Source organism: Strix aluco, chromosome 2, assembly GCF_031877795.1.
Source record: "Strix aluco isolate bStrAlu1 chromosome 2, bStrAlu1.hap1, whole genome shotgun sequence".
Lineage (NCBI taxonomy): Eukaryota > Metazoa > Chordata > Aves > Strigiformes > Strigidae > Strix > Strix aluco.
This window is the reverse complement of record NC_133932.1, coordinates 79,118,174-79,134,159: the sequence shown is the minus strand read 5'-3', so window position 1 is coordinate 79,134,159 and position 15,986 is coordinate 79,118,174. Positions and strand designations below refer to the sequence as shown.

Below are 15,986 nucleotides of genomic sequence, written 5' to 3'. Positions count from 1 at the left end.
ATGGAGCAGGGAAAGCAGCCAAGCTCTGGCTCACGGGACATGGGTGCAGCTGCAGGGCTGTGGGGTGGGAACCAATGAAGCTTGCCTAGTACTTGTTGTCTGAGGCATGGCAGCAGGGCCACACTTGATGGTCAAAAAATGCCTTCCAAGTTCTGTGGAAAACTTGTCTTGTCCCGTAGCCCTCGTAACCATGTTCAAGTCAGACACAACTGTTGGCTACAGATGATGTCATTGGTGCGGCGTACTCATTCCTGAATGCTTCCTCTGTCATCTCGTGTTTACTGTGCCCTGAGTGACTGCTGGTTTGCTTCCATACCCAGCGGACTGAGATTTTAATTTATTGTGTTTAAATTTTTTAGTAGGGATGTCATGGAGCTGCACTGAATCAACATCTCTCTGAGACCTGAGAGTTCCAGTTTTTTTTGATGATGTTGTTCTCTTTCTGGTTTTGCAAGACCAGAGTGTCATCAGGCTCTAAATCTCAGCAGATTTTACATGCACTGTGTTTCCCTTGAATAAACTGTCAGGTTTTATTTTGAGGTAGACTGATCAAAGCTAAGATAAGTTTAGAATAATCATCTTATTTACAAATACTTGAGTAAGAAGCATTTCATGTTACTGAGGCACACTCCAGAGAAAATGCCAAGGGACATAAATGGTAGAAGACTGCCATTCCATTGTCTAAATGCCTATAAGAAAAAAACTTTATGGAAACACTCAGCAGGTTTTAATCAGATGCTTTTACTTGTGGTCTGAGATCAGACAGGCTTAGTGTCCTCAGCTAACCTTGGGCATTCTGCTAATGCATGTGGGCTCATTGCCTTTTTTCCTACTGGTCAAAAATCTCCATGCTCCCAGAGATGTCTTTTTTTTCTGGGAGGGACAATGAAATTTGGTCTTTGTCAGACTGGAGTCCATCAGGTACTTTAGTAAGACATATATACACAAATGCAGGCACTTTCTCATTTTTCTGGTTGTGCATAAGGATGAAAGCAAATATCCTCTGCCTCTTGCTGCCTTGAGGGTGGCTGATAAACATGTCCTTCCACTCTCTAGCAGCTCCAGCCAAAGTGTGGAGGCCTGAGATGAGTCTGGGAGCAGGAACATTTGCCTGAAGTTTCTAAATCTAGGTGTATTTGTGGAGCAGTAAACTACTATCATTATTACACTAAATCTAATGTCTTTTTAATATTATTCTGTTACCTCCAATGAAATGCACTTACTGGGAAGCTTTTCCATTAAGAGACGATGTATGTTTGGATGTGCCTATGTACAGTGACACATGGAGTGGAAAATGTGGGAAGCTTTCTGTTAGAACTGACACACAAGGCGCGATGGCTGGCATGGGTTGGGCGGTGGTCATTGGGGATGCTTTAGGTTTAATGAAGCTGGAGAACGTGAAGTGAGTGTATTCAAATATATTTGCACTTGAGACTTATTTTGGATGGCATTACGTCAGATCAGAAGTGCTCTGTCTAGAAAAATATATGTCTTTTTTCCTCAGCTTCTCTGTATCCTCTTATTTGGCATTTTGGTATGAATTACTACTGCAAGGTTGGTTATGGCAAATGCTTAAAAAAAATCAGTATTTCTATCTGCAGTTGTTCTTGATGTGTTTTCTGACAGTGTTCATGAGGCTTATGTTTGCTACAACTAACATTAACAAACAGTTAATAAAATAATCTAAGTGAGCATTGCTTCCTGGTGGCATAGGTCTGTTAGAGGCATTGACGGTATGTTGGGCAAAAACCTGCTCAGCAAGTTCCTGTGGAGGTGAGCTTGGCTTTTTCCTTCTGTCTTTCAAAAGCAGCCAGCATTGAAGGATTCAGTCATCGTGACCTGAGTCACTGGGGTGACAGCGCCGCTGTGGTGGCACATATATACTGTGCCTTCCTTAGAAAAATGTCATCCTTTTGATTTCTCTGGTATAAGCCTCACTACTGGGTATTTACTTTTCACAATTCATATTAGACAATGTTAGATAAATTGCCTTTGGAAAGGTGCTTTGTACTTTGGGTTGTGGTTGAAAACCAGGTATTGCGCTAGGTGGAAGAAACCTGGGGATTTATTTTTTGGTATCCCAGTGAAACAGAAACCAAGATGCATAGTGACACATCGGGGAGGAGGTAGGATTGAGCAGCTGCCCACTCGCAAGTAGCCTGTTGGTACGGGCACTGCTTGGAGATGCCAGGACCTGGGCTCAGGCTCAGGTTTGAGCCAGGTTGACCAGACTGCCCACCTCTAATGGTTTGCTTTTCTTCACTTGGTTGCTGCTGGTTTATTTTGCCCTAGTAATTATTTACTGGGCAGAAAGGAAAAGGGCCATTCTGTAGGTTGAGTCCAAGGGCACTCATCTGGGGTGTGATGAGTCTCCTGTACCAGTGGAGTTTCTACAGTTTAATGAGTTATTACTTGTTCTGAAGTGAGCAGAGATCTGTGTTGCAGGGCCTCTTGAGTTAAAATAGGTGCATTTGTCCAAGGAACAAAAATACTTGATTTCAGTGATTGGCCTTTTTATACAGAAACAGTGTTTTTTGCTGAAGGCTTGCTGGTGAGCTGTAATTTATAGTATTTGCTGCAGGTGTGGATTTAACTGACGTGCTGATGAGAAGAATCCTTATAATCAGCAAAGCAGCAGTTCTGGGAGCTAATATTGGGCTAGAACATCTGGTCTTTATAGAGGGAAGACCTTCAGTGTGTGGAAGGAATACTTGCTCTTGACTCTTCCAAATTACTTGACAATTCTGTTAGGGTAGCACAGACTGGCCTTGACTAGCCCTAATGCCTCGCAACAGGTGGCTCGGGATAAGCCCATATGAAGTCAGAACCCAGGACTTGAAGCCTATCAAGCAAAGTCCAGCAAACCTTCAGATCCTTGTGTTTTGTATGACAGGTCTGTTGGTGAGTGTTTTGATTTCAGTATGTTGTACACAGATGCACATAACACTATCTGACACAGCGTGAAGGTCCATGGGATGAAATAGCTATCTTGCAAAATTCACAGTAGAAATTAGCCTTGGCAGATGTAAGAAAACTATATCCTAAATCCTCCCTCTTCTACCTCTTCTATTTTATGGTATTTTTCCCTCAAAAATACAATGCACTGAAGATGGATTCTGAGCTGCCATCCAGGGAGGGATGGATACTTTCTGCTGCTTTAGAACTAGTGTAATTATTGTCAGCTGCCCTGTGGGTATGGTTGGAATATCCACTGATTTTGTAAACTATTTTTGACAGTGTTGTTTGCTGGACAGTTGGTTAGCACAATAATTTTTCTGCCACTAATTAAAAGTATCCTTGTAACCCTAGGCTTTGTTTTCTTCCCACAGCAAAGAGCTCCAGGGAAAGTTTTGCATGATGCTGTTTGCAACCATCTGAACCTTGTTGAAGGCGACTATTTTGGCCTTGAATTTCCAGATCATAAAAAGATGATGGTATGTATAAGATTAATTTTCAGCTGATTTTCACATTTATGAGCACTGTATTCTCTTCTTCTGCTCCTTACTTATGTTTAATCCTCAATCTCCAAAAGAAAAAAAGGACTGTTTTTAAAAAAATGTTCTTGCCTGCTGGAGTTGAAGAAATGTTTTTTAAACTTTGATTACTCCTGTCAGATTTCATCTGTGTTGAAAGTTACAGCCAATTCAGACACAAGTTGGAAAAGCATTTTATCTTTATCAGTTGCAGTAGAGAAGCCAAAGGCTGGACTGTTGCAGAGTCTCAGCTCTGATTTTACAGTCCTGCTTAATTTGGAAAGCAGAAATAGTCTTTCTCCACAGACAGAGAAGTTGCAATGATTGTGACACAGTTCCATGAAAAGCATTGTGGGGCAGGAAAATGGATAGATTAAATATAACAAGGTTAATAAAAAGAAAAGCAAAACCAAAAAACCCAAATAAATTGATGCAAGTCCTGTCTGGGGAGCCATGTGGCACAGGCCAGGTGTCCTGGTCCTGTCTCTGAGAGCAGCTGCTGGCAACATTCAGGTATTGCACTAATACGTCTGTGGTGGAAACTATCATGTAACAGAGAAAGTCAAAGGCTAATGACTTCTCAGCCTCTAATGACTTTCTTTCTGAAGTTTGTTTCACTTTAGGCTTACTGTGTGACCTACTGGCATGTGTGCTAGTTACCTGGATTGTTTGACCAGTACGTTCTGGTGTGTACTGGATTTCTTGCCTGTTCAGTGAATTCTGCACCAGTAGTCTGACTGACCTAAAGGGACATGACTTTGGGCAGTTACAAAAAAAATCTATTTTCTGTCCATCTATATAAAATTTCTGTAAGGAGCGGTATTTCTTAACAAAAGAAACAAAGGAGGATTCATCTGCTGCTGCAGTGATCTGTTGTACGTAGACACTAAAACTGAACACTAGTGATCATAATGTTTTAGGCTAACTATAGTTAAGGAGGAAATTTTAAGAAATGGACATTGATCTTTAAAAGTGAGCCACTTCACAGTTTGCACAGTTTGCACAGATTTACATGAAGCACAGTTTACTAGAAAGTTTTGTATTCTGCCAGATACCCTTGGCTAATGCTTTAAGTAACTTGAGAGCTTAACATAACACTTCAAAACAGTGTAGCTGTACAGTACTATTACAACAGAGAGTCCATGTAGCCATGTTGATAATGACATACTGAGATTCCTGATGTATGTAAAGCTGAAACAAATCCTAATGTCTTGTGTATATACAGTTGCTTTTTAGTTTCCTAGAAAATAGAGAAGGTCATTTGATCGACATTTCTCTGCTTCACAGGTTAGTAAGTTTCAAATAGATGACCCTCTGCATTTTGCTCAGAGACCTGAAGTAAACTAACAGTTTTCAGTCTTGTGAAAACAAAATGGCTTATTTGTTTGAGGCAGAACACAGGAGAGATTGAGGTGCTGCCAGTGCCTGAGGTCCAGTCAGTGGCAGGAATTGACTGGCTGAAATATGTCCAGACGGTCACAGTCAAAGAGCCAGGGCTCTGATGAAGAGGAAGGTGGAAGAAATCCCTTAATGCTATTGCCGGTTTGACCTGAAGGGAAATGCCTCCATCCAGAGCATGGTAACTCACATGGCCCCTGCTCTTGCAAAAGGAAATATTAACCAAGTATCTGAGAGCACCGGTCCGTGTTTAAGCTGGTTGTTCCAATCTTTGTTTCTGAAATAGGGAGAGTTCCCAAATCTTGCCCACATCTAGCCAGCTGTGCCCCAAAAATGGTGAGATTCAGTGGAAGTAACGCCTTCAACCACCTAAAAGCAACTCTCGGAAACTCTGAAGCAGGAGATTTGATTATGAGTTGTCGTTTCAATGTGGAGCAGTGCTCTGAGAGTAATATTTACGCTTACAGTAACCAGCTTATATGGTGCAGTTGAGATGAGTGTTCCTGTGGGATTTAAAACTTTCTGAGCTTCATAATGGCCATAACGTAGAACTCAAGCATTATGCAAATAAAAATTGCAGTTAATGGTGTGTCTGAGAAATAAAACACACATGTATTTTACATTCATCATCTGAAGAGAATGAGTTCCTTTTCCAATGTAGAGTGCAATGTAAAAGGAAAAATAAATATTTAGAGTATATTTGTTTGGATGTAATCATATGTACATGAAGTCATATATTCACAGTTCAGCTGTGTTTGTTTCAACATGTAAGGCTCCAGACCTCATATCTGACATAATGGCAGTAGTATGTCAGGAAGCCTGGCAGCTGTATACATTCAAGCATGCCATGCTTGTAGCAGACAAGATGTGCATGGGAGATGAATGTGGAGGGTCTGAGGGCTGACTTCCTTCTGGGACAAGGGGAAATGAGGCACTGTTGCCAAGCCTGGGGTTTCACAGAGTTTCATCACACTTGATGTCTGCCCCAATTCTCCAGCTGCTGAAATCTGGTCACTATCATGGAATGCCAGACTTTGTTTAAAAAATAAATAATCTATCCTTTGTAGATCCGGACAAAATTGAAAACATGGATCTTAATTGAATCCTTGCATTATTTTTCATTTCCAGTTTATAAACCAGTCTCAGATTGGCTGTGTTTAGATACATTGTAGGAGTTGCACAATGCATAAATTTTGATTGCTTGGATTTGGTGATAGTGGTAATGCCTTCATTTTGCCCCATCTTTCTCCCTGCACACATTCAATATGCACATTTCTAGTATCCAGCAGTGTGGTCCAGCTTGCTTGTAGGATGATTGGGAAAGTGGAGAAAGGAGCAACGCACTTGTATGCTCATGCTGTATCATAAACTCCCTCTGGAGAGAGAGAAAATATTTTTGGTTTTTTGTGTCAAGTAAAATACATTACTCCCATATTCTTGTAAACTGCCTGCTTCATATTCAAGATTATTTTTTTTCCCCACTAAACTTGGCAAAATCCATGACCTTCGTTGCAGATTTTGTACATGTCAACTTTCTGAAACAAAACAGTTTTAACTTACTGGAGTGCCAAAAAGTGTCAGAACCAGTTTAACGTGTAATAAACACTTTGTTCCTATTCTTGGATAACTAAGTTTCTTTAGCCCTTCTGAAAAAAAATAAAAACCCCAGACTTTCATAGACTGAGAAACATAAAAAAGAATTTCATTGAGAAACATTAGTGGGTGTGAAATGACAGGAATGTGAGGTCTTTGCTAATTGGAAGCACTCAGTAATGATGAAAATAGCAAACAGCATTGGAGGAGTTAAAGCAGGCCTCCTCCAGTCTGACTTCTCAGGTGATTTTCTAAAATGGATGTTATGATATGTTTCAGTCTCTGCATAATCTAAAATTATTAAAAGGTTGAAGATGTATTCATTTCAATACACAGTCTTTTCTAGAGGAAGAATCGTTTAATTTGGTTTTAATGACTAACCTTTGTGACGGTTGTAGGATGTTCCTCCACAAATTCCAGAAGTCTCCAAGGGAGGATCCATACAATTTAGTGAGATAACAAAATACAAATCTTGGGCATAGGCAGTTACCAGCTGAGGACTGTGAGCTGTCGCAGTTCTCCAGGCCCTGCCACTCATCTGGCTTTTACCTCTGCATGATTGTCCCTCGGCTTTCCGTAACATTTTGCCCAGGCCCTTCAGACTGAGACTGCAGAACAGGGGTTTAGGCTCTGAAAACTGTATTTCCACCCACTGCTTCTCTTTTGAAAGCTGAAGGAAAGACCCACACACTGTCTTAAAAAATGGGTTGTTAAAAACCAGATGAAAGTAAACTCTATGCAGAAGTTACACTGTCCCCAATTAAGAAAGCCTAAGCCTGAGCTTCCCAGGTTGATAGAAAAGAGAAAATGTTGCACAGCTTGAAAGTAAGCTTCCTCCTACCCACGTTTTGTGCTGTTGTCTGCCTCGCTCCCTTGACCTGAGAGGACGTTGCTCCCCGGGTGTTGATGGTGAGGCTCCTTTATCTCCATGTAGCCAAGGCAGAGAGCTCCCTCCACATTTATGCCCAGGCCTCACAGTGAGACTCCTGTTGGGTCCCCAAAACCAGGAGGTGTTTGCCTTCTGTTTCTCTGTTTGCCCAGTGTCCCCAACTCAAAGGAAAGCCCCTTTCACTTGCCTTTCTCAGGATTAATTAGGGTGAGAACCACAATGACAGTATAGGACTGTCTTTTTCTGAGCTCCTTGTTTCAGTTGTTCTTTCCACAAAATGAGTGGTTCCTGACCAAATGTGCTGTGATTGTTGGTATCCCAAGACAAGTGAGGAGGAGATTTCCTCCCTGTTTTCCAGCTTTCTGAATCTGTACTGCTTCAAAAGCTGTGCCACAGTGACAGCTCATTAACAGTGCTGTTTCCTGGGCATCTTCTAGAGTTTGGGGGAGAAAACCCACTATGTATACTTAGGGAGAGCATGATGACCACACTGGAAAAAATAAATAAGTGACTATAATCTAAGTAGTGCAATGAAAAATGCTCCTCTGCAAATGGTAGTTTGTTCAGAGATGATGACACCACCTTCTTTTGTTTTCAGGTGTGGCTTGATCTTTTGAAGCCTGTTATGAAACAGATTAGAAGTAAGTACTTCCTTGCTGTCATTTGTCAGTCTGAGAGTACTTGAATAAATTAGGACTCTGTCAGTTGGGATCTTTATCTTCTCAACTTTCTTCACTGAATTTTGTTTGGATTATCTTTTATTTGTGGTCTATTCTTAAAAGATGTACTCTGCATGCTGTGAAATTATGTCACAAGAACGTATGAAGGGGCTGACCCAGTAGGAGTCTGAGGCTTAGTGAGTCACTAGAAGAGCCAATGGTGACAATAGAGGGAACAATTTTGTAGAGAAAAAAAGAGTGCAGTAAAAGCAGGATTAAAGGAAGCATACATTGTTGAAAGGCAGCAGTAATTGGGATAAAAGAGAAAGAACAGGAAGACATTATTACTGGGAAGGAGCTAGCAAATATATTACAACTGTGTGGGACATTGCTGCAGAACTTGGAACTGTCTTGAGACCAGGAGGGTAGGGCCATCAGGGAAAGTTATGGTGGGTGGTGGGAAAGGACAGGAAACTCTAAATAGCTATCAGCTCTGGGAAGAGTAGAAGTGAACAGGGAAGGTTTTGGTGATTTTGTTTCTCCATCAAATACCAGCAAAGTTCTTAATTTATTTGAGCTTTACCACTGAGATTAAGTTTTCCTAGGTGCCTTTCTGGTCATAATAGTCTGAACGTATGCTCTGGCACCTCTCCTTCTCCCGAAAGAGAGAGGCTTTTGTCAGTGGTCGTACTTGTAAGAGTCAGAACAAATGTGCTGCTGTTAAAACAGAAATAGTAATTGACTAGTGGACTTGAAAAATAGAGTGTATTTTAGCTCCCTCCTGTTCTAAAGCAAGGAGGATAGACACACATATTTTATTTGATCAACTGATGTAATTACTAAAAACAGACTCTGTTTTGGCAGAGTATCCCTCAACCAAGTTACTGTTCTATTTTATTGTGCAATCTCTAAATAACCTGAATACTAACAAAGGACAGGAGGTTATCATTTATGTATGCACTGCAGGTTCCATGAATCATCCCTTGTACATCATTCTGTGTAATAAAATTTGGCCAGCATGTCAAATGATGTTCACTAACTTACTTTGACATTTCCCCTAGGACCGAAGCACGTTGTTGTAAAATTTGTGGTAAAATTCTTCCCACCTGACCATGCTCAGCTGCAGGAGGAACTGACAAGGTTAGTAGCTGCATGACTGGGGTTTCTTTGTTCAACCTCTGGTGGACAGAGGGGAGAACATGGAATTTGAGATGGTTGGGTGAGGATCAATGGCTGCCTCTTAGTATTAGCTTGATACTATTTGCCCCCACCTTGAATGCACCTGAAAAACAGGCCCTAAGATTGGTTGCAGTCTGTGCTGAGGGACTCCACAAAGTGCAAGAGTCCTTTGCCTCCTTGGATTTGGGGTCCTGGGAGAGCTTTGCTCACCCCAAGAGAAGGCAGTCTGGCAGCGTAGTTCTCCAAGCCCCTTTGGCAGTGGTATTGGAAGGGAGCTAAGGGATGAGTTGGCACCCTGGGGTGCTCCTCTGCTGAGGGACACATGTGATTGCATCACATTTGGGAGAGAGTTGTTTTGGATGAACTGCCAAGTTGCAGCAGCGTTGGACCTTATTTGTACAGCCAACACAAATGCCAAAGGTTTGCACAGATGGAAGTGTGACTTTGAAGATGGAGAAATGAAAAGGAGAGGGAATAAAATGAAAAGAGGAAGGTAGAGAAAAATGCACATATATGCAGAAGAGTACCTTAAAGGTGTGTTTATTTTCAGTGCATTTCAAAAACTTCGTTTAAGCTCTGAATTTCACACTGCACTGGCACAGAGTCATACTTCTCTGTGAATAAATATGTATATGAGGAACCTATTAAGGTTCTTTCTTATTAACAGGTCCTTCCTTTATGGTCAGAAACATTGTTTTGTTGAAGTATTTCTTCACTGCAACTTTTCAACTCTTACCGATCTACAATATTATTATTTTTAATTACATTTTTCCATTCTGATTCAGTATTTTCACTATTAGTTTTTATTTTCAATCTTTCCACAAAGAGTTCTTCTGTCCTTATGACCTGCTTTATAAAGGACAAGTCCCACTTTGTGACATTCTGTGTTTATCTCTGTCTTGTTTTATTTTGGTAATAAAGCAATGGAATGGAAAAAAAAGATATTATTGATATCTCTTGCAGGCCTGGACAGAGAAAAGTAGAAAGGTAGGGTAGGTAGAAGGAATATTTTCTTGAAAGACTGAGTAAAACCAATAAAGGGATGAATGAAAACTCACAAAGTGATGTTGCTAATGAAACATTTCTGTTTCCAAATAGATATTCTGCATATCAGTTGCTTAGTATGTGAGCTATAATTTGATTTTTGGTGAGCTCTTTCTGCACCTGGAGACGTGTCTCTGAATCGTAATGACTCTTTTGGTTAGATTTTAAATGTGTATGCTAGGGACCTTGAATATATGTACACAGCAGTGTGTAGGATGGGAAAGCATATCTGCAGGGAACAGCTTCATCACTTGAAGAAGCAGAGAATACAACACTTGTGTGCTTTGTTCTTCTACTAGGGTGAATTTTGTATGGGTAGGCAGATGCCTGCAGGTTCTAAAAGGACGTTATTTAGATCTCCTGTATTATTTCATGTACTGTGCATGTTTCCATACTCCTCAAATCAGCTTGCCCTTTTCATGTAATTTACCTACATCTTCTCATTCAGAAACTCACTGTTCAAATGAGAGCTTTTCACTGAACCTACTAAAATCTAGTCTTATGAAAAACTATTGAGATCCTAGTATGAGTTCTCCAGAGGAGCTGCAGTCTTTGGAAGGGTTTTTAAGATGTCTAACCAGTTCAGGTTTCATACCAACTGCAGGAGAAATGCCCACTGCTAGCTCATTTTTTTTCTAGGGAAAAATTTGGTGCTGGGTAGAACTAAGCAATTTCAATTCCCGTTGAAGCTAGGAGAAATTTAAATGTTGAAATAATGTCATGGACCTATGTTGTCTCTGCACTTAAACCAATGATGTAGAATTGCCCTATGTTGCTGAGATAGTTTGGAGGCAATGTTAAAAATGGCTGGTGCACAGGCGGTGCAGTTAATGGGGCCACAAAAGTACCAGAGCTAGCTAGAGCTGTTTGATCAAGATCTTGCTCCTCGTTTCCAGGTAAGTGCCAAGGTGGAAGTTGAGAGTTCTCCTTGTATTCTACAGGAACTAACTGATACCTCTAAATCACTGGTTTATCAGGCATTTCTTCATAGTTACAAGCAGCTCCATTATCTAGTGCTGCTTGCTGTGCGGTTGCTGAGCACTTAATAGCTGTCACATTTGCTTCCACTGTCATATCTAATTGCTCTGGTTCCAAGGGAAGGAAGGAGAGAGAAAAACAGAGATATCTTGGTTCTGCAAAGCAGCCACCATATAAGACTCTAATGGCTGTAATACAGTATCTGTTATGTTTTATTTAGCCTCTAAACAGGAAATTCAGATCACTTCTGTAGATTCCAAAAAGTGAAAGGAACATGTAGTCAAAACCAGAGTTGGCACTGAAATACTTTTCCCTCTTTCCCTTATGCTTTGTGTAACTCTTTGTTCACTTCTGTTTTGCAGGTACCTATTTGCATTGCAAGTGAAGCAGGACCTGGCACAGGGAAGGCTAACGTGTAATGATACCAGCACTGCCCTCTTAATCTCGCACATAGTACAGTGTAAGTTCCCTTTTTTCTTCTTTCCAGGAGGATAAACAGGTTGATTGTTGGACATGCTTTGCTGGGTTACCTGTTCGTAGATGCTGTAGGGACAGATTTAAGCCATATGGGCAATTTATTGTATTTCTCTATAATGGCATTCAAATACAGATAATATACTCTTTCAAATAAAGAAGATCTCTTGGACACTGGATTTGCATTTTTTAAAGTACTGGATTTGATAGTCTGCCTATGAGGATTTTAAAAGCAAACTTTGCAGGTCGTGGCAAACAGGTTGAATTCTTCAGAATTCCTGTTTTATTATACTTTGTATCATGGAGGTGGTGGAGTCACCATCCCTGGATGTGTTTAAGGGTCGTTTAGATGAGCTACTGGGGGATATGGTGTAGGAGAGAACTTTGTGGAGTAGGGCTGATGGTTGGACTCGATGATCCCAAGAGTCTTTTCCAACCTGAATGATTCTATGATTCTGTGTCAGCAGAGCATTCAAATTGCTGAAGATCTGTATGCTGTCTATAAAATGTCATAAATAAACGTGCTTAGAATGCCAGACTAAATCACAGTCCTAAGAGGAAACTGATAGAGAAGAAAAACACAACAGATTTCGAGCTTCAGTAGAATCATATATTAACTTTGTTCTTCACATCAAAGCTTCTTTTAGCTTCCAGATCCCTTGAAAGGCAGTGTATGCTTTCCATTTCAAGACTTTATGGATACTCATCTTGAGAATAACATTTGGAAAAAACACTTAGTAGCATGTATAATGATTGGAATAGACCATTGTTTTGAATGGTCATTGTACAATTCAGTATTGCATATTTCCACTGAAATGCTGTTGTATGGAAATTGCAGTCAACAAAGACTTTCAGAATCTCTTTAGTGATGAATAGATAAATCTCGTGATCCTTTGTCATAGTCAGTTTGAGTGTTAGGGCAGTTTCTCATGAATTGCTGTTGGAAAGACAGGTATTGCATGTTTTTCTATTTGCCATGGTCATCGTTGCCCGGGGTGACTTGAGTAGCAATAAGAAGCTGTACAACAGCCTTTGTGAAATTCTATTCCTTGTACCATTTTAAAACTCAGTATTTTTGCAGTACAGACTTAAAAAAAAAAAAAAAAAATTAAATCCTTGGCTAGCAAGCTTTTTGTGTCTTTTAGTTTTTTCCTGTTACAGTGTCCAGCATGCCAACTGTAGTTCTTTCCTTGGTTGAGCTTGTTCTAACTTCCTTTCATCTCAGGCAAAAAAGTCTTGATTGTTTGGGGGAAACTGAGTAGCATTTGTTACACTGCATGCTAGGAGGGTGACTTTTCCTATTAAATACCTCTGCACCAAAGAAAGATGTTGGCAAGAGGACACCCTAATGCATGTGTGTCTCTTCATTTTAAGATATTTCTTCACGATCATCCTCTCTTGAGCTCTCATACTTTATATGCATTATTTTCCTTGTGATTTCTGCTTAGATCCTATGTCATGTCTTACTCATCTCTTATTGATTACTCAATTAAGTTCTTCACTGAACCATCTACAGCTCTGGTGTCTGAACTGCTCAGAGTGCAACTGCTTGTTTTCCTAAAGCAACAGCATAAGAGGATAAAATACGGGATGTCCTTTCACCTTTAGAAGCTGTCCCTTTCCCTTCTCCCCACAGTCAAACTCAAATTTACTTCAGTGTTTTTTCAAAATTCCTCTGTTACAGACCTGGCCATTACCCCTGACACACCTATGCAGGCCGGAAAGAAGCATTCATTTCAAAGCGTGCAAAAATGGCAAATCACCACCATCGATTGCTCTTATGCTGCTGAGATGCATTAAACTGTTGGATTAAATAATTTTCCTCAGTTGCTGGAAATGATCATGATGCATTTGAAATCTTTCTAGTTCTTTTTGAAATCTTTCTAGTTCTTCGTCCCCTTCACCTGTGAGCGTGAGGTGCAGAGTGATTCTGAACTGGGATTTTTAGGAATCAGGTAATACTCTTCTTATGGGAAGAGTAAGATAAGATACTTCTGTACTGAAAAATGGAGTTTTTCCATCATGTCAGAAGGAGAGAGGTGAGAGATTCATCATGCAGAAGTGAGACAGTGTTCACACAGTCTGAACTGCTATTTTGGAGAGAGGGATGTTGTGCCTCATGGTGCACCTGCAGTGCTGCTTCCCCTCGCCATCTCCTCATTGCAAGCTGCACCTTGCTTTTTGCTATTTATGATTTTTCCTCTCTTCCTTTTTTGTGTAACAATGTTTGCTAGAAACCTCTGCTAGAAGTTTACAACTGTCTCATCCATCTTGTTTCTCATTAACATTTCCTTGTGAAAATTTTCTCTGGTAAGATTCTATAGCTGTATCTTACCCACATGACTGTCTTTTGTATTTATTTTCTCTCTAGCTTATTATTCAATAGCAAAAAATATTACGTATTTGTCTGCAACAAAAATAAAACTAGACAGCTGATAAGAGTAATGATATCAAAGTGGAAAGATTGAGGATGCAGGAGGTTAGGTATTGTATGTCTTATCGATGCTGTGCCTACGAGCGGTTTCCGTATTACGTCTACAAGCTTATGTCAATGTTACAGACTGTTATTTATATGAAATCATAATATGACAGCAAATAGGTTTCTGTTAAATTAACATGTATATTACAGAATGAAATTATATTTGAAACATTCTATTTAAAAGTACCTTAAGCATTGTAGAAAGCATTAGAAGTGAGAGGACACTTCGATATTGCAAATGATGCAGTAAAGTGAGTATGTGAAGTAAGAAGATGGACTGATTAAAGGAAAAGAGGTGAAATATAAAGCATTAGACATATCAGAATTGCTAATGCAGACAGAATACAGCATGGTGTAATGCACTTGCAAGGTAAGAGAAAAGGGAGCATAAGTGGAAATCCGTCTTCAGCTAAAACACATGAGAAGATTTTAAAGAAGAGTTATATGTGAGGTTAACCATATCCAAAATATAACTCCCTCTTATTCTACAGGGAGTGCTACTAGAAAGGCATTTAAGGTGGAAAAGGAGGACTAAGGAGAGAAGTAAAAGCTATTGAATACGAGGTCAGAGAGAACAAATTCAGAAGTAACTTGAAAGCCAGGAGGACAATTTTGGTAATGGATTTACAGCTGACAAATGTAGAGAACATTATAGAAATCGTGTAGAGGTACTCTTGGCTCTGAAGAAAGCCCTGCAGAAGGTGATTTAAGTCCATCCATGTACAAGGACGTACAGGATATGAACTGCATTTCAAAGAATCAAGGCCCCTGTTATTTGAGGTGTTGCAAACCTAGGTGGGCTTACGGCTTCATTAAAGAGAAACTTGCCTTTCATTTGAGCTAGGGTTAAAAACAGACCCTAAAGATTTGTGATGCTAGGGTGAGTAAAACTGGTGTGAGGGAGCTGTTTCTGAGATGGAGACAGAAGGGACATTTGTACAAAAGAGAAATCTCAAAGATTCTGTAGTATTTCTGTTGTCCCAAAGAATGATTCAGAACAGATGGGATGAAGGAGGGGTGGAAGTCAGTCAGTCTCAGTTATCAACTCTTTTTCCATCTCTTACCTCCAAAGTATAAAAAGTCATCATGTGGCTGCAGGCAATTTGGGTTGAAGGGCTACTGCTCTGTCATTCATAGATGCTTTGGTCCCCATCTTCCCTGCCTATGCAAGGTTATTGCTCCCCCTCTTCATTTGCGGCTACATCTGATCCCAGGCAAACTTTTGTCAGAAATCACTCACGGTGTTTTAAACATCATCTGAAATCTTTCTTTTTTTCTAAACCAACTGATTTTGGACACAACTGATTTAAGGGTTCATTTACTCAGACAGAATAAGGTGAGGATGAGGCAAGCATCTGAACTTGGGCCTGTGATATCCTAAGTCAACTGCACAACAACATGTCTGACTGCAACCTGGATTTAATTTGAGGGTGCTGTATTTTAATTTCACTGACATTATTAAGGTAGCAGCTTTTGTTGTAGTGATATGCTATTCCAGCAGGTTTGCAGGCAGAAGCAGCTACACTGTTTTGTGAAAAAGCTAATAGCAAGATTTTCAGAGGCATTCCAAGAATAGCGGACAACAAGATAGTAATCTGGCATCCCCACATAGATTGCCTGCGCCGCCCCGCCCCCCCCCCCCCCCACCAAAAAAAAAAAGAAAAGGAAAATTAAAAAAAAAAAAAAAAAAAAGGAAATCTCAACTCTCACTGAATGGGCTGCAAAATAAAAGGTGGGTGTGACATACTGTTGCACACATGGTATTGAATAACTGCAGCAGATGGGAGCAACTTTGAGGAGGAGGGAGACAGAATGTGTCT

General features: G+C 40.2%; 1 protein-coding gene across 6 annotated transcripts in view; it reads left to right on the top strand.

Annotated features, from left to right (window-relative positions):
• The window catches only part of FARP1 (FERM, ARH/RhoGEF and pleckstrin domain protein 1), a 210,992-nt gene that overhangs the window by 139,655 nt on the left and 55,351 nt on the right, over positions 1–15,986 (top strand). For all 6 annotated transcript variants that reach the window (XM_074815422.1, XM_074815421.1, XM_074815420.1 and 3 more), the window contains exons 3-6: positions 3,330–3,434; positions 7,952–7,994; positions 9,074–9,152; positions 11,576–11,673. In XM_074815422.1, coding sequence (XP_074671523.1) covers positions 3,330–3,434; positions 7,952–7,994; positions 9,074–9,152; positions 11,576–11,673 — 325 coding nt within the window. The remainder of the gene's footprint in view (positions 1–3,329; positions 3,435–7,951; positions 7,995–9,073; positions 9,153–11,575; positions 11,674–15,986) is intronic.